This window comes from Gadus chalcogrammus, chromosome 5, assembly GCF_026213295.1.
Source record: "Gadus chalcogrammus isolate NIFS_2021 chromosome 5, NIFS_Gcha_1.0, whole genome shotgun sequence".
NCBI classification, from domain to species: Eukaryota; Metazoa; Chordata; class Actinopteri; order Gadiformes; family Gadidae; genus Gadus; species Gadus chalcogrammus.
In genome coordinates this window covers 8,201,775-8,227,077 of record NC_079416.1, presented here as the reverse complement: position 1 = coordinate 8,227,077, position 25,303 = coordinate 8,201,775, and the positions used below count along the sequence as shown (strand labels likewise).

General features: G+C 45.1%; 2 protein-coding genes across 2 annotated transcripts; one reads left to right on the top strand and one right to left on the bottom strand.

Annotated features, from left to right (window-relative positions):
* Window positions 1-1,104: 1,104 nt before the first annotated feature.
* atp6v1c2 (ATPase H+ transporting V1 subunit C2) lies at window positions 1,105-8,175 on the bottom strand. Its single transcript, XM_056590647.1, has 12 exons — window positions 8,050-8,175; window positions 7,282-7,349; window positions 6,792-6,877; window positions 5,460-5,554; window positions 4,295-4,386; window positions 4,096-4,191; window positions 3,822-3,890; window positions 3,115-3,207; window positions 2,852-2,939; window positions 2,523-2,620; window positions 1,909-2,038; window positions 1,105-1,197 (listed from the first exon to the last, which is right to left on the bottom strand). Exons 1-12 carry the CDS (start codon window positions 8,173-8,175, stop codon window positions 1,105-1,107), a joined length of 1,134 nt encoding a protein of 377 aa, XP_056446622.1.
* A 1,639-nt stretch (window positions 8,176-9,814) lies between these two features.
* Window positions 9,815-23,051, top strand: nol10 (nucleolar protein 10; the record flags this gene model as incomplete). Its single annotated transcript, XM_056591184.1, has 21 exons — window positions 9,815-9,997; window positions 10,124-10,169; window positions 10,283-10,381; window positions 10,543-10,620; window positions 10,712-10,749; window positions 10,907-11,043; window positions 11,211-11,276; window positions 11,482-11,542; window positions 11,887-11,972; window positions 12,270-12,348; window positions 12,898-13,047; window positions 13,382-13,448; window positions 15,571-15,623; window positions 16,845-16,971; window positions 18,908-18,987; window positions 19,124-19,222; window positions 19,515-19,607; window positions 20,371-20,538; window positions 20,874-21,193; window positions 21,978-22,080; window positions 22,878-23,051. Coding segments are annotated over exons 1-21 (2,190 nt in total), but the record flags the coding sequence as incomplete, so codon positions are not given.
* Window positions 23,052-25,303: the final 2,252 nt, after the last annotated feature.

The following is a 25,303-nucleotide window of genomic DNA, read 5'->3' as shown; positions in this document are numbered from 1 at the left end:
TCTGTGTCTGTCTCTGTGTCTGTGTCTGTGTCTGTCTCTGTCTCTGTCTCTGTGTCTGTCTCTGTCTGTCTGTCTGTCTGTCTGTCTGTCTGTCTGTCTGTCTGTCTGTCTGTCTGTCTGTCTGTCTGTCTGTCTGTCTGTCATCTCTCTCTAGCTCTCTCTCTAACTCTGTCTCCTTCGCTCGATCTCTCTCAGACACACACCTACACACACACACGCACACACACGCACGCGCGCGCACAAACACGCTTGGTTATTTTTCCTACAATTACCGTATGGGAGGCAGGTGATAGATTTTAGCTAATCCTAATTATTTACTATCTCTGTAATATTATGAGATCGTGCATTTCGTATAATGGAACATATAGGCGAAAGAAATGCAAATTTAACATTTCACAGAGCATCTCGCAACCTTAATATTGCCAGTTTATATTGCCAGCCTGGTTCTAGACTGCCTCAACTGCGCCTTCTGGCGCCCATTTGTTGCAAATGTCGTTACGGCGCGTAGAGTCCGTTGACGGTGCAGCTCACATGAGCCTACTTGTTGCTCCCATAGAGTAATACGATGGCTGCAAGGATAATTCCTTCTCATCATTACCAATTTATATATTATGAATGCGCCCATAGAGAACATTCACAAAACACATTAAATTCTCAACTGAATAGTTGCATACAGAGTCAAAGACAAGTGGTTTCACCTTTCAACCTTTTATTTATAATGACCTTTAACTTGGTGGGTTTGCTGGGCTATTTTGTAAAATCCTAGAAACATATTATATATACTTTCAACGCCCTCCCCATATAGATTTCAACCCCCCCACCCCATATATATGGATATTTTATTTGACAGTCGATGACCATATTAACAGTGTGGCATGAAGGGATCCATCAGAATAACAACACATGTATGGGTAGCTTTAGTAGTGTGGGCAATCCTTGCTAGCATGGAAGACATGCACAATGGTTGTGTTTGGACACCCAACTTGTGTTTCATGAGACATCCTGCAGCGTTCCTGCATCACCTCTGTTTGGCTCCGGGAAAAAGAAGATGCAGAATGAGGGGCGGGACTTCCTGTTGAATGACCCTGCTGGCTCTTCCGGCCACTACTTGCCAGTGTCCAACATGTTGGTGTTGATTTGGAAGCAGATATAGGAGAAGTACTCCTGCTGAATCATTTCTGGGACATCAAAGCTGGCCTGCATGGACCGAGGGTGACGGAGAGCAAATTAACAAAGCATGGTCAAAAGGAGCAAATACAAAAAATAATATCTGATTGTAGTTGTCAGATCGTAATAAAGTTGAGTACCAGATGAGGACTAAATATCCATCGACTAACTATATAAAAATATCCATTGATTCCACTAAAATACCATTGCTATTTGAGTCCTTTTGCACCATTTCTACCAACTACTGTTAACCTGCACAGAGCATAGCTCGGTTTGTTGAACCACCAGTACAGATAAGATCCATCATATCATTTACCTTTGGTTGACATTCCAAAAGTGGTATGAAGTCGTTCTGCGAGAATCCAACCCACTCTTACATCGAGCCTGATTCAACATGCTTTTTATTCATACAGTATGTATGAATAAAGATATATAACAGCTACTAACATAATGTCCACGCACAATCGAGCCGAAATACTAAATTATGCATTATTCCATCACACAATTCTATCTATTTTGGGCTTAGTCAGTACTCAAATATGATCAAATATGAACACGCAAATATGCACACATTTCTACGAAAACAGGAAGCGAATCAAATCTTGAAGATAAGTCACATGGCCCTGTTGCATTTGCTTTTGTGCGTCACACGTATGCATGCACGCTTTCTCTGCCCTCGACACCCAAAACAATTTTCTCCCGTTCTCCCGTCCCATGTAAAATGGTGAAGGGCCTTCTTACGTCGACCTTGTTGGACATGGCAGAGGGTTCCAGGTGCATGAAGAGGGAGGAAAGCTCCTGCCTCAGCCTCTTCACACGCTTCCTGTCCGGCTGCAGCAACAACGCCTGGTAGCTTACAGGTAGCCCGTACCTAGCACAAAATTTACATCCAGGGCATTTAGCAGGCGCTTTTATCCAAAGCGACGTACAATTAGTACATTAGTCAGAAGAAAGGGAAATATATCACTGTCGGTACACTAAGGTTGTTCATAGAAACAAGGGCCAAGCACTAACAGTCGCTGTTGGTTAAACCATTCCCCATACATAGGATAGCTAGGATAAGATTCTACACAATGCTAAGTATGATATTTACGTGCCAGAACACACACCTCGTTCTCACTTGGATTCAATTTCAAACACAATTTCAAGACTCAATCATGTGGTATGTTTGTGGGTAGTGTGCCTAGTGATTGGTCTAAACTCCTTGACTGATTGTTTCCTACTGATTCTCTAAAACGCTCATCCAACTTGGAATCCCTTTTATATTTTGAAACTGCCAAAGTCATATTCTTTCAGAACCTTGTTATGCAATTAGGGATGGGGGAGTTCATCAGGGATGAATGGTTGATACTGACCTGAGGACTGATTCCACAAACACCCGCAATGCCTTCAGATGAATCCAAGCGACAAACACCTCTCTGAAGTTCACCTTCAGCCAACGCACAAACACTACCTGAGGAAAGAGGAAGACACACTCATGAATATACTACCACAGATTCACACATTACAGACACACGCACACCCAATCAGACGGCATTGCAGCCGGACACAAACACACATCAATATACTATCAGACATCCATGTATAGATATACTTACACTCAAATCATCAAGAAAGGATCACATGTTCACACGCACGCGTAAGCATATAGTGACAAGCACATCTTGACACAAGCACCACTCACATGTTGCTCCTTGTTGTCTACGTTCAGCCTCTGTATTTCCTGCAGGTGTTTTTCCTCCACCTCCATGTTGCATTGACGCACTGTGAACCTGTGTGGATTCCATGACCACAGTTTGGGCGACTGCCTCAGAACAACACAAGATGAGCTCTGGAGAAGACCAGTCTCTCTCTCTCTCGCTCTCTCTCTCTCTCTCTCTCTCTCTCTCTCTCTCTCTCTCTCTCTCTCTCTCTCTCTCTCTCTCTCTCTCTCTCTGTCTTGCCTACTTGCTCTGTTTGGCTCTCTCTCTGAAGTCGCTGACAGCCCTCCTGAACAGGATGACGGAGAAGACCCCGCACTGGGTGTCCTCGTACAGCATCCTGAGGGACGGGCCGCCGGACGGCCAGGGGGAAATATTAAGGGTCAAAAACATGAACACAACACAACAACACAGGATAGTGCTAATGCACACAACACAACAACAAAGGGTAGGGCTAATGCACACAACACAACAACAAAGGGTAGTGCTAATGCACACAACACAACAACACAGGGTAGTGCTGATGCACACAACACAACAACACAGGGTAGCTGATGGGCACATCTGGATAACCTTAAATTAGCTTAGAAGATAGCAATACAAGCAACATGCATCTGTGTTTAGAGGAATGCAGTATAAATATGACATCATCTTTTTTTGATTTTATGACAAATATCATTGCATGTAGAATCGGAGCATAATGCGGAAAGCTTTGTGTTATGATCACAATATCAGCCTCAAACCTGGAGGAGTCCCTACATATCAAGTCCCTGTCGCCCTGCCTTGGCAACCGATACAAGCTTTGTCGGGAACAGGACTCTTACTTTCAGCTGGTAATGGAACACTCGTGGTTACCCGGGATCCTTTTGGCACTAAAAAGAACCGTTCCCCGGCCCGTGCATTAAGACATGGATCACATGGCTGCTGGACGCAAACCAACGAGAAACACGCTACCTGCTGGACCGCGGCACCACAAACAGCGAGAAGGATTCGTAGGTGCTGTCCCACTGCTTATAGTCCCCCCTACGACCGCGGGACCCCCAAACGGTCATCACATACACATGGAGGAGTGGGAGAGAAGGCCTGCATTAATCAATGATGAGATTCAGAGTAAGCCTACTTTGCTCCTTGTATTACAATGTCTCCAATTGCCCAAATAGCTCATTATTATAGTACAATTATACCTATTATACGCCCATAATCATGATGAAACTCTATTGGCTCGTACCTGGAAACCACCACCAGTAGTGTGGTTAAATACTCCGATTCCAGCAGATCCTCTCTGGTTACGATGTCATTCAACCCGCGGGTATGCAGGTTGCCCCTGGGGGGGGGTTAGGGGTCAGATGAAACACACCACGGCTCGTTAATGTACGTCAGGAACACCGACGGCAGTCCCTGCCCCACACGATGGTCCGTCCACTCACTCCGCTTTGCGCTCCAGGCAGTGCAGACTGCTCTTGATGCTGTTGTACGCCGACGCCCGGGATTTGAACTCGGCATCCACCTGGGACACTTGCTGGCGTGTTCATTCACAAACACATTAACAAGAGGGGCGAATAATCGGCCACAAAAAACTATTATGATCATCCCAGTACCACAGTTGACATGATGATCAATCATGTTATGCAGGACATCAGCCATCCCCTCCTACCAGTTTAGTTCTGCCCTGATAGGTTTTTAAACCAGCCTGGCAACACGCAATGTAAATATACATTTAGGGCATTTAGCAGACCCTTTTGTCCAAAGCGTCTTACAATAAGTACATTTGTCAGAAGAAGGTGAAACAACAACATAACGCTGTCGGTACAGTGAGGATTTTCAATGGAACCAAGTGCAAAGCAATAACATTGCATTGTTTACAAAAGGTAATTTGCACCAACAAGAAGCGCTCAATAAATAAGACCTGATGAACTGCTGCAATCAAACATAACAGTTGCATGTAGTTGTTTTATGGGATATGTGTCTGTATTTCATGTACTCTGTTTTATCGTCTCTGAGGTGTGGCTAAATTTCTAGAGCCCGGCTGGACAATAAAGCCGTATTCTAAATAGTATATTCTTCTAAATGTTTGCAACACATTTGGTTAATCCCAGTCCAATCCCTGAGCTGCTGTGTGTTTGTATCTATGTATGTATGTATGTGTGTGTGTGTGTGTGTGTGTGTGTGTGTGTGTGTGTGTGTGTGTGTGTGTGTGTGTGTGTGTGTGTGTGTGTGTGTGTGTGTGTGTGTGAGTGTGTGGTTGTGTGTGTGTGTGTGTGTGTGTGTGTGTGTGTGTGTGTGTGTGTGTGTGTGTGTGTGTGTGTGTGTGTGTGTGTGTGTGTGCGTGTGCGTGTGCGTGTGCGTGTGCGTGTATGTATGTATGTATGTATGTATGACAAGGGGCAATTTGAGCTCAGCGTGGAACACTACCACCTCCCTGACCCCCCTCTAGCATTGTAAAGGTCCACAATATGCCTCTGGCCGTCTGTGAGGTTTCGTCCCTGTACTAACTTTGTTCCCCGTACCCCACCTCCTTCCAAAAGCATGCATTTATTATTGAAGGCACAGTTCAAGCATTCTGATTGGCTGTGCCATGTGAGGATGAGGTACCTTGTTGATGTTGTCTGCCAGGACCCTGAGGGGCAGAGAGGTGGGATACTTGGCTCTGTCCCACTGAAACTTGGTCACATATTTCACCAGGTCCACTGGAAAAGCAGTTAAAGCACACATACATTGATCCATATAGAAAACGCACGGACACAGCATGCATTTGTGTTAATGCACACACACACACACACACACACACACACACACACACACACACACACACACACACACACACACACACACACACACACACACACACACACACACACACACACACACACACACACACACACACACACACACACACACACACACACACACTAGTATATAATTGTGTAGTAAGCATAGGCTGAGGTAGTAAGCATAGGCTTAAGTCCTATGGCAAACAGTTGAGGCACTGTAAGAGCACCCCAGCAACGTTGAGAAGGCGCACACACACACACACACACACACACACACACACACACACACACACACACACACACACACACACACACACACACACACACACACACACACACACACACACACACACACACACACACACACACACACAAACACTCACACACACACACACACACACACACGTGCACACTGCAACTCAAATTGAATATAGCTAGCAAATGAATACCCCTAAGAGCCTGGAAATAGGCTTTTGAAGGAGATGGACGAACCCCACTGTGGTCTGATGGGGAAAAATGACCAGACATTGTTGTTAGCATTGGATAGCAGTTTCAATTGGATTCATTGGTTTGTTTAATGAGCTTGTTCGGACAGGATATGGTCAGAGACATTGGTCTTGAGTCTTGGATGTCAACCTGGCCAAATGGGGCTTGTGTTAGATTGTTTGTGACACTCCCATTATGCTAAGCCAGTATTGCCTCATCTAATAGCAGTAATAGTGAGACCGGGCACACTACCTTTACACATTAAGATAGTTGCACTACCTTTACACATTAAGATAGTTGCATTATCGTATAAAGATTAAAGATTTTACAGCATTTACAGTAATATACAGTTATAAGCATTATAAGTATTAAACAGTATTCTAATTCCTAAAGAAAAGTTTAATTAAGCTGAACGGAGGATTGGGAAATGTGTGTCTTTGTTTGCATTGCTCAAGGCTTGTATACTTGTAATACGACTATAGAGTATACGTAATAGCTACTGGTGACGATTGGTGGATTTAGTGTGTGTGAGTGTGTGTGTGTGTGTGTGTGTGTGTGTGTGTGTGTGTGTGTGTGTGTGTGTGTGTGTGTGTGTGTGTGTGTGTGTGTGTGTGTGTGTGTGTGTGTGTGTGTGTGTGTGTGTGTGTGTGTGTGTGTGTTTGCATACCTCCATTTACAAGGCCCTTTTCCAGCACTTTGTCACTGGCCTGCTCCATCACCTCTCCCATAAAGTGGCATGTCTTTTTAATAACACTGTGTAGACCACACAATCATTCATTTACACCGTTCGTTCATTTTAAACAGGTCCAGCAACATTTGGTGGTGTTACAGCAAGATTGCGTTTGGGTTATGTTCGTCAAGATTGTAGAGCTAAAGATTGTATATATTAAAATGTTCACTATTTCATATTTTAATCTTCTTTCAGACAACAATATCTGTATGTGTGTTAAGCACCACAAATGCCATTGCCGCTCTTACCCCCAGAATGTTCCCATCCCAAATAGAAAGGACCAAAGCAACGCACATGAAGAAGACGTAGGGGGAGCAGCACTGGTCTAGTTAAGCTCAGCATTGGTCAAGGGCATGAGGACGGGGCGCACTGTGCTTCACTTCACATGCTGACCACAAAGTAGAATTCACTCATGCGATCGTTTTACCTTTCCGTAAGTGTGTCGAGCTGGCTGAGGTTATCTGACACACTGAGTAGGTTGTCCAGTGTCCCCACCTGGGCAGAGGGCGGGTGGATGGGGGGCAACATTACAGTCTGGCCAAACTTATACTCCGATATTGTGTGTGTGTGTTTGTGTTTGTACAGTATTTGGAAAGTCTGTTGGGAACCGAGACCAGGAAACCTGAGCGATAGCATTGCATTTATAATGTCTCTCACTAACTTATTAACTGTATTGAATCACTTTCGGGGGGTTGGGGGGGGGGGGGGGTCCCCATCAACTTCTGGCAGTCGATTGTTGGCTTTCGTTCATATTCCTTAGTTTAAATGTGGGGACCAGCTCGGAAAACAAGCTGAAGCCATAGTGTTTGTGTAGACGATACTGACAGAAATTGAACATGAGTGAGATGGAAATGTTTATTCAGCAATAAGAAGCAACCTGAGCCCCGCTCATCACCGAAGAAGGACACCAAACACCCTGAACCACTTCAGCTACTCTTACCTCTACTGCATACAGGACTACAAAAACAATACACTACTATAGTAGTGTATTGTTTTTGTATTATTACACACATAATAGAATAATTGCATGTTAATGTATATATACACTAACATGCAATTATTCTATTATGTGTGTGCTTGACTTGAACATAAGTATTTGACAGATAACATTTGCAGCAAGATAGTGAATAGATAGACACAATGAATAAAAACATTTGCAGCAAGATGAATAGATGGAGAAAGTGAAAAAACCTACCTTGAGCTCAGGGATGGAGAGCTTGCCGCAAGTGGCCAGGTTGGTTTTGGCGATGGTACGTTTCAATTTCTCCAGGCTGGCTACGCTCGTTTTATCCAATGGGAGAGATAGTAACCAAAACTCCATTGCAACTTTCAGGGAAATAGCCGACTTATCTACAGATCTGTTAGAAACCCAGTCGGCGTCTCTCCAAACAATTGCTTTGGCACGAAATGTGCGTAGTGTGAAGCGCAGTAGATCCGAGGAACCTGACCGTGAACAAATAAATCTCCTCGATGGTCAAGGAAGTAGCCTACCTATAAGGAGAACATAGACAGACTATTGATTTGATTTTGGTAATCGATTGGTAAATGAAATTAGCATATTGCAATTCGATTGAAAGAGCAGTACCTTTTTTTTTCTACGTCAGAAATATGAAACAATAAAACAAATACACAAACTAGAAATTGTTAATAGGCTACTTACACTTAATTGTATTGCTTCTGAGCAGTCCTTGCACCAGAGATACACTTTGGGATTCGCTACTGAGCGCGTCCCAAGTTACGCGTGAGAAGCGTCAACGCGTTAGTGAAATGATATTATTTACATCTTCCTTGAGCAGGTCCCAGGGAAAATTTGATCACAAGATCCTCGTTTCTCATTACTGTGCTATACATTCTAACACAAAGCTATGCCAATATCTGTTTTATTCGCGATGATGCTTACGTGCCAGGTGCCAGTACTATAGGCCTGATCCGCCCTGACCGGGTCACCGCGGTCAGAATAGTTAATGATAGACGGACTAAGCAATTACAAAATTCCATTCATGGTCAACCATAACGATAGATCAACTGAATGTTGAGGGTCCATTCCCAGTTTGGGCCTATTCATTTCTTTGTTAATGAGCACTACCACAAAACGTTTTGCTTTCAAATCATTTATCGACCATTCTCTTAATGTTCGACGTTCGATAATATCATCTCCTTAGCTATATATCTCCAGGCCAAGGCCTATATATCAATAAATCGTTTTGGCGATGTTATAATTCAATAAGGCTACGATAGGCCTATAGACATTTTAATCCGAAAAAGAAAATGAGGATTAAAATGAATAATAAATAAACACAACTCTATACCAGTAACCACAACTTCTTTAAGATACATATAGCCTATCTATAAATATATGTTCACACTGTTCACACGCGAGGGTAGGCCTACTGCAGGAGGTACATGGGATTTTATTTCTTAAATATACCAATCATGATAACATAAACATTTATATAGATAATGGAAAATAAATATATTTTTATCATAATATGGTTCAGTAAATAGAGTATAATGGCATGTTATTCTTAAAAAATCATGTGTTTTGCATGGTAATGATTTATATTCATGTTTTGTGTTAATTAGTTAATAGTCGGCTTAGCTCAGGAGGTAGAGCAGTTGTCTTCTTGCAGTAATACTTGAGTATAAAGTGTGCGTTCACACTAATTTTTGGCATCTGCAATTGCATTCATATTTTTTTACTGTTTGCATATGAGGAGGTCCACAATGGCCTTAATTAATATATAATGGTAAAGTCAAGGGAACCACTGGCGCTAAAGGAACACTTAAAACCTCACCCTATTAAGTAGTTCAACATATGTAAAAATTGACATTGATCTTAATGTAATGGTTATTTTTTAATGACAGAAAATATAAATGTAAATGTGGTATACGATATGTACAGCTTTTTAAATTTAATTTGGAAGCCGGAACTTAGTCATTGCAGCATATTTCCACACGGACCAGTTTGGCCAAGCGCGTTACTACTTCCTGTTTTGCTCTTGTGTAGCAACGTGGATTCTTTCGGCATGGGAATCATTCACTGTTATGTGTAACCAGACTCTTATTCGCTATCAAAAATGCAGATATCTAGCGTGAATGACGTTAAGATTTATAATTTAAGCTATGGAAAATCTCTGCCAGAGGTAAGCACACCGACACTTTTGAAAACTTGATTTAATGTAATCTTGGATAGCCACAAGATGAACTACATGTGGTTCTGTGAATTCAACGTTAACTAACGTTAACCTAACCAAACACTCTTCTTACAGTGGCTCACAGATCGGAAAAAGAGACAGCTGCAAAAGAAAGATGTTGGTAAGTTTCTGTTACATCTCATACACACAGAGAATATATCAGAAAACGAACATTGACAACCACTTTCCAAAGGCAACCTTTTAATGTCGGATATTTGTTTTTTTTCACCTCAGACGTTCAGCGCAGAATTGAGCTCATCCAGGACTTTGAGATGCCGACTGTGGCGACCTCTATCAAAGTGTCACGGGATGGGCAATATATCTTGGCAGCAGGTAACCGAATTGGGTTTGTCTATATGCCTCGGCCTTTGTGGTACTGAGGATGACGACATATTATGTTTGGCATTTATCAACCAAACATACACAGAGACCTGTAGATAATGGTGTACGTTGGTTTTTTTTAACAATTCCCTCCTTTTTTCCATCGGTTTCAGGCACATACAAACCTAGGATACGCTGCTACGACACCTACCATTTGTCATTGAAATTTGAACGCTGCTTGGATTCTGAAGGTACGTTGATGGCCATCAGTGCAGAACATCTGTAAATCACATGAACATACTGCCTAGTTATTGAAATACATGTATTTCCTCTCCCTTCAAGTTGTGGCTTTTGACATCCTGTCTGATGACTATTCTAAGGTAAGCAAAGGGGGCACTAGCCATCATTTATGTCAGTTGTGAGTGTGTTTGTATCATTGGGAGGGTGGAAGTCCTGTCTGTGTATCCATGCATTTTTTTGGCAAAGGATACATCTGCTTCTATAGTCTGGCATCTAATTTAAATTGTATCCGTAAAGATGGTGATGCTGCACTTGGACCGCTATGTGGAATTCCATTCCCAGCATGGACACTACTACAAGACTCGCATTCCCAAGTTCGGACGGGACTTTTCCTATCACTATCCCTCTTGTGACCTTTTTTTTGTTGGTGCCAGGTAAGAATATGCCCTTTTACAGACAACTAATTAAACGAGGGTTGCACTTATTATTTGCGGTTTATTTTCTTCGGGATTGGCTGCAACACATAACTAACTAAACAGCTACGGCAGGTTTAGTTTGTTTTGATTTCAGTTTTAATAAGCCCCCCGATGTCTCTTTTCAGCTCAGAGATATTCCGACTGAATCTGGAGCAGGGCCGCTTCCTGAACTCTCTTCAGACCGATGCCGTGTGAGTATTTTGTAAGGTTCACTCCATTAATGATTTCGTGGAAATCTTTGGTGGCTGTATTTTCAAAGAGGCGTGGATGGAGGGTCTCGTCTAGTTAACCATAAAGCAGTTGAAAGCATATTTATGAACAGCCTAATTGTATGGCAGCTCTGTATTTTTTTGTATCAGGGGTGACAACCCCGTTCTACCTTTTCTATTCTTAAAGGGAGCACAATGTGTGTGACATCAACCCCGTCCATCACTTGTTGGCTGCGGGAACCATTGAGGTGAGTGCCTTGTGATGACTGAGAAGCCAACCATTCTTTAAATTGTATTTGTATAGCCCTTAATCACAGTAAGTCTCAAAGGGCTTAACAGGACATTTATTTCTGACACCCCCCTAACCCTAGGACCACAGAGGTCAGGAATAAAGAACTCCCTTAAGATGATGGGATGTAAGTGGGGGGGTTCATTTACTGATCTTTGGAAAATGACATTCCAGGTGTATTTCTGCCTTGTGGTATTGTCTTTTAGAGGTTTCCTGTCCGTCTCAAATGTGTACGTGTGTTTCTGTGAGCTCATTCTTGTACCGGCTTCTCTTTTCGGCCTTGGTGTTCTCCGTCTCCGCCAGGGTAAGGTGGAGTGCTGGGACCCTCGCATCAGACACCGAGTGGGCCTGCTGGACTGTGCCCTGAGCAGCGTAACCCAGGGAACAGAGTGAGTCGGCGCTGATGTCTTGTTTGGTCTGTTGGTCTTCAAGGGATGAGGGAGAAAAGCTTGGGTCCAAAGGAGGTCCACAGATGCAAATTGATTTGGGGAATTCTACTGAAAACGTGTATGAACATCTTTTTTTAAAATAAACCTGTAATACATCTAAACGTTCTTAATAATCTTTCAAACCATTTCACGTCATCAAGTGAAGCAATAACAATAGTTTTAAAATAACACATTTATTTTGTCATCCAAGCTTTTACCCCTGACACTGAACTTTTTGAATTGTACTTCTCTCACCAGCGTTCAAGGCTTACCGTCCGTGAGCGCTCTCAAATTTAACGGTTCCCTGATGATGGCAGTCGGCACCAGTACTGGACAGGTACAGTTTACCTGCTGTGAATACTTTACATTATCTACGGTGTCCATTGGTGCAATAAAGAGGGGAGATGTATTTGAAATGCTCCATTTGGTCCATTCCCTCTTTTACCAGTACAACACTTCATTACTATTCGAGAATAAATGCATAACAACACGATTGCTTTTAAATTAGAATGAATCATCATAATAATGAAAAAGGTTAGGAATAGGTTGCGCATTTACCTCAAATACTGCCAAACCTGGCAACCCTACTGGGATTATTTAACATTCACAGCCAAGTCATTTAAGTGTTCACCTCTTCTAGTCAGGAGAGAGATAAAGACAGTCACCTTAGGAGTGATCGAGACCAAGACACTAAAGGAGACGCAAGGCCTAAAAATGAGGCATTAATAAATGTTTATTTGTCAGCCATGTCCTATAAGGTCACAACCGCCGTTGGTTTCCCACCACCTGTCAAACCCAACGTTTCATGCCAACCTGAGCTGTTCAGAGGTTTAGAGGACCAACTGATCATCATTGCTCATCATTGCTCATTGGTCTGTTCTTGTAGGTGCTGCTGTATGACCTGCGCTCAAGTCGCCCCCTGTTGGTCAAAGACCACTTCTACAACTTGCCCATCAAGTCCATAAATTTCCACGGGCCGTTGGACCTGGTCGTGTCTGCTGACTCCAAGATTATCAAGATGTGGAACAAGGACACCGTGAGACTTTGTTTTTATAAGCCTTACATATGTGGTCGTCACGTGATGAAATTCAATTGTTTTGGGCTGTATCCCCAGACTGCTTTTGTAAGCGACCTGGCCTTCTGGCTGTTATCAGAGAGGCAGACTTTAGCTGTTGCAACTTGAGTAAACATGTTTGTTGAGAAACGCAAGATAATAACGGCTCTATTCTAGGCCATCAGAAGCAGACACCTGCATATAAAGGCTATTTTATATCTTGAAAGCAACTTCTTGAATGCTAACCCTAATCTGTACAGAGAGAGTTAGCACAGTTTTTTTTTTATATCTAAACAATTGTTCAATGGCCCCCTAGGGAAAGATGTTCTCCTCCATCGAGCCACAGACCAACATCAATGATGTCTGCATCTACCCACAATCAGGTGAGAGAAACGTTATTACCGTTAGGGAGTAGACCATTGGGATTATTATTTCCGGTATCAGAAGGATGATTCGCAAGATTGAAAGAACATTATTACACGTGTAACTTGTATTAGCGCGTGTCTGGGGCTTGGCCACTAGAGAGCGCCATCTTGAGCAGAATGCATACCTAAATACTCCAGGCTATAGTATCCCTCGTCTCCTATTTCATGAATCGGTCACTCACAAGCGTTGCTCTCTATGAATGGATTTCCTCCATACCGATACCAGTACTCTGACTCGGGCCCGATACTGTGCTGATGTACTCGTAAAACTTCTCAGATACCACCCGATACCACTTACCCGGACATGCATATTTTAACGCTAGGGTGTGTGGAGGATGAAGCTCCGTCTGAGAAGCAATTTATTAATACCCGCATCCGAGGACTCCCGGACTCCTATAGGCTATTGCTACATTGTGTGTGTGGAGCATTTCATACATGACATCGCTCATTATAATGCTCATACACAACCACGGTACTAAAAAAGTTAGACAAAGATGCTGTGGGCCGTAACCATGGCGATGACACCTACGCCCCCCGCTCTCCCAGAGAAGCGTGTGTTTTTTAAACTGTACGGGTATTACTAAGTATTCACCTCGGTACTCGTTATCAGTCAATAGTACCCAAATGTAAGTACTTGAAAGTGGAATCGGTGCGGTCCGCTGTTCAATTCCGACAGCTCATCATGTGTCATCTGGACCGCCTAGCTGGTATTGGGATCACTGGTGCTGCACTCTCCTGGTTTACATCCTACCTCACCGGCCGTCAACAATTTGTTCAACTAAGCAACCACAAGTCTGGGTGTTCAGGTGTCTCACTGGGTGTCCCCCAGGGGTCAGTCTTGGGTCCACTCCTCTTCACCACTTACCTCCTCCCGCTGGGCACACTCCTCCGTCACCATGGGGTCCATTTTCATTGCTACGCTGACGACACACAGGTCTACATCTCCACCAAACCCACCGCTGCCATCCCCCCCACCTCCCTCATCACGTGCCTGGAAGAGATCCGGAGCTGGTTGAGCAGGAACTTCCTGAAACTCAATGGAAACAAGACCGAGGCCCTGCTCATCGGATCCAAATCCACCCTCACTAAATCACAACACACCCCAGCTCCACTCATAATTATCGATGGATTCCCAGTACCCTTCTCCTCCAAAGTAAAGAGCCTCGGCGTCATCCTGGACAACACCCTCTCATTCGCACCCCATATTCACAACATCACCCGGACTGCATTCTTCCACCTCCGCAACATCGCCAGACTCCGCCCATCACTGACCCAATCCAGCACTGAAATCCTAGTTCACTCATTTGTCACATCACGCATAGACTACTGCAACGCCCTCCTCACCGGACTCCCCACCAAACTCATCAACAGACTGCAGATCATTCAGAACTCAGCCGCCCGGATCATCACCCGCACCAAATCATCTGACCACATCACCCCTGTCCTCATTCAACTTCACAGGCTCCCAGTACACTACCGCATCCAATACAAAACCCTACTCCTCACCTACAAAGCTCTCCACAACCTAGCCCCCAGTTATCTCTGTGACCTCCTCCAAGAATACACTGCCTCCCGCTCCCTCCGCTCAACCTCTGCTGGACTACTATGTATCCCCACATCACGACTCACTTCAATGGGTGCCCGGTCATTCAGCTGTTCAGCACCCAGGCTCTGGAACTCCCTCCCCCCACACATAAAACAGTCAGACACCATTACAACCTTCAAGTCACAACTCAAAACTCACCTGTTCAAACTCGCACACAACGTCTAACTGATCACTGTTTTGATTGTTTTTTTTTCTTTGTTTTGTTTTTTTTTATCTTGTTTTTGTTTTATTTATTTCTTATTGCTTATGTTTATTTATTTATTTATTTTTTCCACAATGTCTTGTTTTTTAAAAAATGTATGATGACTATATGCTATGTAAGGTGACCTTGGGTGTCTTGAAAGGCGCCTCTAAATTAAATGTATTATTATTATTATCTCCCCTGGAACGAAAGGTGAGGTCAAAGAAAAAGCTGCTCCTTCTTACACCTCGCCCTGTGACCGCCCTTAACCTGTCCTCCCCCCCCGCCTCCAGGCATGCTCTTCACAGCCAACGAGGACCCCAAGATGAACACCTTCTACATCCCGGTGAGTTGCTGCATACCTCACACAGCAGGTACAAGGTGCAAGGAGTGCCCCCAGACAAGGGAGTGGAGCAGAGCGTGAGTGGGTTGACCGTCAGTGCAGTCCCACGTGTGTGTGTGGGTGGGTGGTAAACTGCAGTGTTGTCAGGTAAAGACAGGCGTCAATTTCGTAATCAGCTGCTCTTGAGAAATTGAGAAATAGTCTTGCGTTGTCGGCGGTCCCTCTTGGTGCCGTATGTTGGTAAAATAAGAAACAGTGTTAAAATATCTGTCTTCCGCTCAACTGCTGTTGTCTCGTCCCCTCAAGCTGCAGCTCTCGTCAGCTACCGAGTGTTTCTGTGTTTCCTTACATTAAAAGGATAATACCGCTCTGGGTAATCAAAGCATTGTAAATCTGCCTCTTTTGGGAAGTAAGGCGATTCATTCATATGTTGTTCACAAACTTTGTGCTGACAGATGCACATTGATTTCTTAAGATGAGGCCGTCGTTAGTATTCGAGGCAGGCTCATTCGAGCCAAATGTTCTTCGTCAGAATGGGTGCGAGGGAGTAGTTTTGACAAATGCTACCGGTAACCTATGTTCTAGTGAAGCCTGGAGAGACGGTTGGGTTGTTCAACCAGAACGCTATTGCCCTTTTTTTTCATCAATGATAACAAGGAAGCAACGTGGGTTGACTTGGCAGTAGCGTCTGGCCTCATGCCAACAACAAGTTCCGTTTCGTATCTACACAACCTACGCCTAAAGAATCTTTTGAATCTTTTTCGATTAGACTTTTCGTCTCTCTATGGTATCTGACCGCATCATTAGAAACTGTTCCGGTCATTTGAGATAACGCATGTACCAATGGTTAGCTTGTTAAGGCTACCAAAACACGTAGGTATTTGAACCACCTTAGAATTAAGAAAATAAAGAATGTGGAATCAGAATACCTTTTTGTTGGGGGGGGGGGGGGGTGTGTGTGTGTGTGTGTGTGTGTGTGTGTGTGTGTGTGTGTGTGTGTGTGTGTGTGGTAAAGGAGATGGTGTGCACATAAATCGTGTGCAACAGTCTTCCGTTGCTTGGTTGCATCTGGTCTGGCTGTGTGTGTGTGTGTGTGTGTGTGTGCGCCACGTTTGGACGAATACACAACACGTTGATTCGGTGTCGCTGCTCTCGTCCCACGCGCCGCCCCCGACGCTTCGGTGCTCCACACTGACACACGTGTTTGTGTGTCTCCCTCTTCAGTCCCTGGGCCCCGCTCCTCGATGGTGCTCCTTCCTGGACAACCTGACCGAGGAGCTGGAGGAGAGTCCCGAGAGCACCGTCTACGACGACTACAAGTTTGTCACGCAGAAGGACCTGGAGAACCTGGGTACAGACACAGACATGCACGCGTGCACCTGTACATGCGTCCTGTTTGTACACCTATGCAGCCCCCCACCCGCACCACACATAGATCTCTACATATACGTCTTTACCTGCGCTCCGATCTGTACACCGATTAAGTCCTTTCACCGGATCGTTCAGATTATTAATGGTCGTTTATATGGCTGGGTTAAAAAAAATAGATTTTGGATCGGTTTCATTTACGTTTTGCAATATCCATTCATAGGGCATGAGTTCGATTTTTTTTTAAGTCATTTTTTTGGTATTATTTATTTTGCACTTTAATAAACAGTACCTTGATGAAATTTGCAGTGATGGAATCTTGTAGTTCAAGTACACTTTCACTTGCAATTCCCTTCTAATTTCAGAATTGCACTTTTGAGATTTGAGACAGTTTTGTTTATAGCTCAAGTTTAAACTGTCCAATTTACAAGTTTGCACTTAAAACCTGTTGTTTAAGGTGAAGAGCAAAAATAAAGTACAAGTATTTTGTAACACAGTTGAGCCATTTTCATTATTTAAGAGCAGATTGAATCGAATCGAATCGTGATTAATTGATTCAGACCCTTATGAATCGAAATTTAATCGATTTAGTAAATTGGCCACTATACCCATCCCTAGTCGTTTATTGCATGGATTATGGAGGGTGAGGCCCTTTAGTTGTGCAGCATAATGCAGTTGATTCACCCCGGACCAGGCCAATGAATCGATGTACGTTGTGTAATGGCGCTTTTCCACCAGCGGGTACGATTCGGCCCAGCACGCCTCAGCCCAGTAGTGAAGGTGCGGTATAGCCCAGCTCAGTAAGGGCTCGCGTTTCCACCACCCACAGTACCCTTATGGTAGGGCGGGGTTTAAGCAGTATGGAGATAGCCGCGAGCTACGTAACCCTCGTGACCTCATGGCATACCGACGCAGTGTAGCCTGATAATAAATCAAAGGAAAAAGAAAAACGCGACACCAGCAAAAAGCTACAATGTAAGGCATCCAAGAAGGACGTCAAACTTTTGCGTGACATTTTCTTCAATAAACGAAGCTTTCGCCGTTGTCCAGAAATACCTTGCGGGGTAATGTGTTTGCTCGTTATTATCCCCCTGTCGCACGGAAGTGATGATTCTGTTGACCAACCAACGGCGTGCGTAGCTTGAACTTGCCGCCGCCATTTCAAATGTCTTAGTACCCCCACGAAGGAATACGGCTCAGTCCGGACCACGCCCACTTCTGGCAGTCGAAACGCGAACCGTGCCCCACCTTTGCACACCGAACCGACCCATAAACGGCTTCATCAGCCTGTAGGGGGAAGAAAATGAGCCGTTGGTTAGGGGAGGGGTCGCGTTACGGCAGCTGTGAACTGCGGCCTCCTTGTTATGTAGCACAGAAGCAGTCGGGGGATGGGAGAGCCCCCGCTTAGCGGGCATGCACTCCTTTTATCTTTCTCCTTTCTCAAATACCCCTCACTGAACACACACACACACACACACACACACACACACACACACACACACACACACACACACACACACACACACACACACACACACACACACACACACACACACACACACACACACACACACACACACACACACAGTGTGTCTTTGATTTCAGTTTCTTTTATTTCACATACCATTTTATGTTTCACGTCGTTTAACACGGTCGAGCAGGTTTAACACTGGTCCGATGGAACCTAATGCGACCGCCACCCCAGTGAGTTGAGGCCGTCCACAAAGAGACTTTGAGCTGCATTCCTACTGTGCACCCTTAATACCCTTCCTGAGTACAGCTCAATTCAAACCACACAGTTGTGAAGTGTTCTTTGGAAGTTAAAGCTGTCATTGTTTAACGTGTGTGCCGTGAATGCATGTGGCCCGGGCTGTGGTAGTGCTGTATTAATGCCAAATGTCGTTGTTTGGTTGCACAAGGTCTGGGTCACCTGGTGGGTTCCTCGCTCCTGAAGGCCTACATGCATGGCTACTTCATGGACATGAGACTGTACCACAAGGTATGCCAGCCAATACTATTCAAACATTCACTTTTAGCGTTTTATTTTTTATCATCTGAGATGAAGAGACATGTCAGGAGGCCTGCATATGGGCAATACAAATGTGTTTGACAAGCATGTCCTTCTACCCTTTCAGGTCAAAACCATGGCAAACCCGTTTGCCTACGACGAGTACCGCAAGGACAAGATCCGACAGAAGATCGAGGAGTCCCGGGCCCAGCGAGTGCAGATCCAGGTGAGACATTGATTCAGCAATGTTCTCTTTCCATGACCACCACTACCGTAGGCCGGCAAACACACCGAGATGGCTAACTCGATCTAACTTCAATGCATAACGTGTATACATTTACATCCTGTGCTTGTGCCTTTTTTGTGGATTTAATTGTTTCGTTTATGGGTTTGTTTTATATAACTAGATAGTTGAATTGTACAACACCTTCGTCAACTGTTGTTGTTTTTGAAGGGCTCTAAAATAAACTGTGTGTGTGTGTGCGTGCGTGTGTGTGTGTGTGTGTGTCTCGGAGCAGAAGCTGCCCAAGGTGAACAAGCAGCTGGCTCTCAAGCTGATGGAGGAAGGAGACGACCAGGCCGAGCTGACTGCCAGGAAGAAGAAGGGCAAGGTGCGTGGGTGGGGCGCAGGCCTGCGTGGCTGCAGGGCCCAAGAGAAAGCCTGCTTCTGTCCCCGAACACCTGAGACACACGTAGAGGGACAAAAGACCCAGTCATGTTTTGTACACAGTTTCCCAGAGAGATAAATTCCTGGCTCCTTATCGGCCACCAAGGCCGTTCCCCGTTACTTCAGATAGAATAATAGCCGAAAGAGTGAGCCGAAGACCTCCGCTGACCTCCCGGGGTCGGTGGAGCGTCCCGGGCCGGGGCTGAGCCTTCATTGGCTCAAGGCCAACGAAGGAGGAACCACGAGCTTATCGTCGACGCTTAGCAGGCTCGTTTGTTGGGCGTAAAAACGACTCCGCGTAACACAAAGGTGTTGTGTTTGTAGCCTGTTTCACCACATTGTCCCGTGGATCAAATTCCATTCAGCGTTATAATATTTTCTTCAGACTGTATGACGGACAATAATCATACAGGATGGTCACACAGGGACAGGGGAGGCCATTAGACTGATATGCTGCGGGACAGAAGCTCAGAATGGGTCCCCCCCGGGCTATCAGCTCTGGGCCCTAATGTATTCTGACCCACGCATAGAACTTAAAAACTAAAAATAGTAATGTCTGAATTTGAAGTATATCCTGCGCCTTAGTGTTCAGTCAGAGGCTGATTCCAGGTTGCCAGGTTGTGCCCTCAGGCCCCGTGCGTGTCCAGCGGGTTTCCCATGACCTTTGGCTCCTCTTAACCGCGACCCCCCCCCCCCGCCCTCCGCAGGACATCCCCAGCATCCTGGGCGACGACCGCTTCAAGGTGATGTTCGAGAACCCCGACTTCCAGGTGGACGAGCAGAGCGAGGACTACCGCCTGCTCAACCCCATCGTCTCCAAGGTGGAGCAGAAGAGGAAGAAGAAGCTACGGCAGATGGCGGAGCAGGCCGCCCAGGTACGCCGACACCATTGTTTTCCCCCCCATTTCTCCAGCCAGTCCGAGAGAGGTGGATGCGCCAACACAAGAGAACCGTACGATCTTAAAGACCGTCGACGGCAGCGTGACCGACGCGGGGGATCACATTTCAATGCATCCCTTTGTCGGTGGTAGTTCATGCAAGGGTCTGCGTTAGATGCTATCTCTGCCATTTCCGTATACGCCCTGAAGGTATAGATATGCACTCTGCTCCTCGAGCCGTCTCAGCACACGGCGGGGACCCCTCACTGGTTCCGGCTCAGCCTTTAAGCCGCGCGTAACCGCGAACCCCTTCCCCCCCCCCCCCCCTGCAGGCGGAGGAGGACGGCGGCGAGGAGGAGGAGCCGGAGGGGAGGGGCAGCTCGGACGAGAGCTCTGACGACGACAAGAGCTGGGTGGAGGAGGTGCGGGAGCAGCGGCGGCAGATGTACTTTGAGGAGCGCGAGAAGCGCCTGCAGGACAGGAAGCAGGGCGACCGCAACACCACCCTGGTCGGGGGCGGCAGGGGCGGCGCGGCCTCGGACCGCGGGGCGGGGGGGCCCGCCAGGGGGGGCCAGCCCCGCTTCTTCCAGATCCGGGCCGGGGAGGAGTTCCGCAGCTTCGGCGACGTGGGCCACACGCAGAAGCTCAAGAAGTGAGTCCCTTTTGTGTGTGTGTGTGTGTGTGTGTGTATGTGTACTAGGTGCATATATTACGTAACTAACAACCATATCGATTAATGACAAAAAAATCCTTCTAAATATTTAGTGCCATGAAACCACTTTTCAAGTAACTCAAAGGTTCCTTCAGGCCCTTATTGTCTGCGTCTCTGATAGACTATAAAGAGCAGCTAAGGTTAGGCAAGTTACGGTCATTTTACATCACGCACATAGTCGAACATAGGAAATGGAAAAAGCATACGACATACCAAGAGAAAATACAGACCAACGAAATCGTGACAATCGTTAACTTTAATTTACAACGCGACTACAGTATGCTACATCTTATATAATTGAGATTCAACCCTTAATCACATTTAGCCAGTGATTATAAGCGTATACTCTGTATTTTCATCAAAATGTATTTTAGAGGTGTCAATTATGTTTGATTTTTAAGTGTTAAATAGTGTAGTGAAGGACAGTTTGCAGATGAGGTGGATTAAGATAGTGGTTGGGCATTATTTAATACGTCCGTGTTTTGGAGACTTTCGTTTTTGAGGTTGTTACCCTGTTCCTTCACTAAAAACAGCCGATCACTCTTTCGAGGAAGTTTGCATCAAAAACAAAACTGTTGCGATACAACGGTCACGGTGATTGATCGATAGCATGCCAGTCGTGTTATCAACATGTCCCGCGGTTCAAATAAACATTGGCTTGTATTGCTGAATGCTATCGAGGTGAAGGATCAATACGTCTAACGGACTCTGTCCCCGTCACTAGGGCTTCTCTGGAGGACCGGCTGAAGATGGAGGAGCACTCTGGGACCAGCAACATGGAGGACTCTGCAGTGGGCAGCAAACAGGTCACCTTCACCCTCAAAAAGGTGCGTTTTCTCTTGTTTTCTTTTTTTAATTCAACAAGGCCCAACACTCGAGTGTGACTTCACCGGCCCAACTGAGAGGCATCACGGCCTAGTGACCCGACCCGGTTGTCGCTAAGCTACGTTAGCTCGGGGCTCACAGACTAGGAGGATTATTGGGACTCCACCACCGGAGTCGCACGGTTCTGATTTCTGGGCTGATACCGATATCTTTACAGTACTGCCAACTCCCCCCACTTTCCTAGAACTATCAGCCCGATACAAATCTTTACTAAATCTCATCGGGCTGAAAAAGTGGGGTTCACTTAGTCACGTCATCACAGTGTGGGAGTAAACCCGATCCAATAACTGTGTAACTGTGTGCTTTCATAATGCCAATCTTCTAGCCACAATGGCTTCTAGCTCTGTATTTAACCACACCAGCTATGACTATAATCAGTCCCTAGCAGGACTAGGAATAAGATGCAGTTTCTCCATTGCAATTTACTCCTTTTTATTTCCTCAAGTCATCGTATCCCCAATACTAAGAATCAATCTTAGTGTTTGAGAAATTACCTGAGAAGAACTTTTTGACAGAAGAACATATATTACTTGGGATTTAAATGTGCAAAGCAGTTCCTACCCATTTTTGGCTCCTCCAAATTCATTGTGGACACTCGTAACCCGCTGACCCCCCCCAACGGGATCACGTTGCGTTTAGCAGTTCACCTGATTGGTGCACTGCGAGCAGCCGCATTGGCGCCTGATCCCTGGTACTAACGTGGCTGCTGTGTCTGTTTCTCTCCCCCCCGCGGGGTCAGTCGGAGGAGCAGTCGAAGCAGCGGCAGGCGGAGCGAGAGCACCACCAGGAGCGGAAGGCGCTGCGCCGCCCGGCCAGCCACCTGAGCAGCGCCCGGGGGCGGCCCCGGGGCTGGGGCCGCGGAGGACGGGGCGGTGGGGGAGGACGGGGAGGTGGGGGAGGAAGAGGGAGAGGTGGTGGCGGCGGAGGAGGGGGCCGGGGAGGGGGCCACTATTGAGAAGGCAAGTGTCTGGATCCTGCTCTGAGGACGGGGGTTTTAGACACACGCAACGTGAGGATTGGGAGCGGGGGATCTGTCTCCAGCTCTGCTGTTCAGCGCCCAGCCTGGTAATTGTGTGTGTGTGTGTGTGTGTGTGTGTGTGTGTGGTGTGTGTGTGTGTGTGTGTGTGTGTGTGTGTGTGTGTGTGTGTGTGTGTGTGTGTGTGTGTGTGTGTGTGTGTGTGTGTGTGTGTGTGTTCGAGAGACTGAGAGGTATTTTACTTTTATTTTGTGTTTAGTTTTTTATATTGTTTATTACAGTATACGGTGAGGGTACCAGCTGAACAACAGTAGGCCTGAACTATAAACTATTTTATTTGTTACAAATGTGTAATTTGCCTTATTTCAAATTCTCATACATATATATCCTTATATAATGTACAAGCACAAATAGCCAAACTACAACCAAGAATGCAGTGTTTTAGTCAAAAAAACGCTCTGATAATAATCTACAAAAGAAAATTAGAACATTTGTTTGAAACATATTTATATTGTCTGGGGGCAAAATTCATTCGATTGTAAATTTGCATAAGTACGTTTTTGGGACATTTCAGTGAGAGGTACAGCTGTGTATCGTCAGCAAAGACGGAAACATGAATTTCCGGACCTAGAATTGACCCTCCCGGAACCCTGTAGATGAAGGGGGGGCAGGGGAGGATGGGAGATTGCACATCTGAACCGAATAGTTTCCAGTTTGTAGGCATGACATGAACCAATTGAAGAGTATTCCAAGATTGCCAATGTAATGATAAGTAGAGTGAGCGGCAAGGGTTTAGTTCCTCAGATAAAGTGGATTGTTGCTGAGGAGGCCACAGAACCCCGGCCTAGCTCACTCTATTGTGCCTCTGAAGTCACCCTGACCTATTTGCCATCAGTCTGCAGTCAAAACAAATGGCCTTTATTTTGGCCAAGTGTCACCAGCCACTGTTGAAGTAATGAATGTTTTCCAGTCAACTCGCCTCCTTTCTGAATTCAATATGCCCCGGCCTCGCCGTGACAACCTCGATTTAGACCACAGGAAGTGGCTCAACCAATGTTGCCACTTCCCATTGCACAAAAAACAAGGACATAAACAGACGAGAACAAGGGATTGCTATTTGATATTCCTCATAGCGTTAGATGGTTAGACTGATGGAGCAATTAAGGGCCCTAGGCCTCGAATGCTGGGGAAGATTTGTGGGTTATTTGTATTTTCTTTCCTTCGGCAAATCGGCAGAAATTATAAGATTGTATCAAATCCTTTTCATGCGTATTTATAACGAAACATTTATCGGAAATTAACATTTGAGTTATTGTGGTGCTTAAAAATAATTACAAATTTATCAAATCCATGTCATGCAAAAATCCTTGGAGATATTTATTTATATTTATCAACATCTGACATTTTGGCCTATTAAATGTAATTAGTATTGAAGAACATTTTGTACATGAGTTATATGATTAGTCAATAAATTAATCCTATCCGAATTCAATCTACTTCTACTAAACCTCAGGTTATTCCATTCTCCAATATTAAATGAAGAATGGCATTCTTTCAGATGACTCATAAATCATATCTCATTGCAGTTGTTTTCAGCAAGTTATTACACACTGGCTATGTTCAGCCAAGGAATTCTGGGAAAGACGGACTATGAGACAATGAACATCTAGGGTAGGACAACAGTGATATATTATGGTGGCCTGCCTGCACACTAACCCCAAGCCAAAGAGTTAGGAGCAAACGATTACAGCACACAGGAAATGTCTCCCTTTCCATGGATCATTGTGTGGAGTTCCATGGGTGGGTGGCTGGGCTTGTCAAAGACCTCGGGCGCCGAGGCATGTGACGCCAATGTTCCTGTTTTCATCCACAGCGGCTTGCGTCTGTGGTTGACTCGTTATATATACCGGTTTTATTTTTTCAAGGTTGGGAAGGCTCAGTAAAATGGAGCATATTTACAACTTTCTCTCTCAACACTTGGGAGAAAGATTTCCCTTTATCGCTCGATGTGCGTTCATGAAAGTTCAGAGTCACCCGTTGTCAGTTTACCATGACATGATTTGAATCATTTTCTATTGGCTTTCAGTCTGTGTTGGCACATGGTAGGTACAACCATTTTTATTGTGTCTACTATGTCACATTCATTCCCCACATTACATTACTAGACATTATTCAACTTTAAATATATT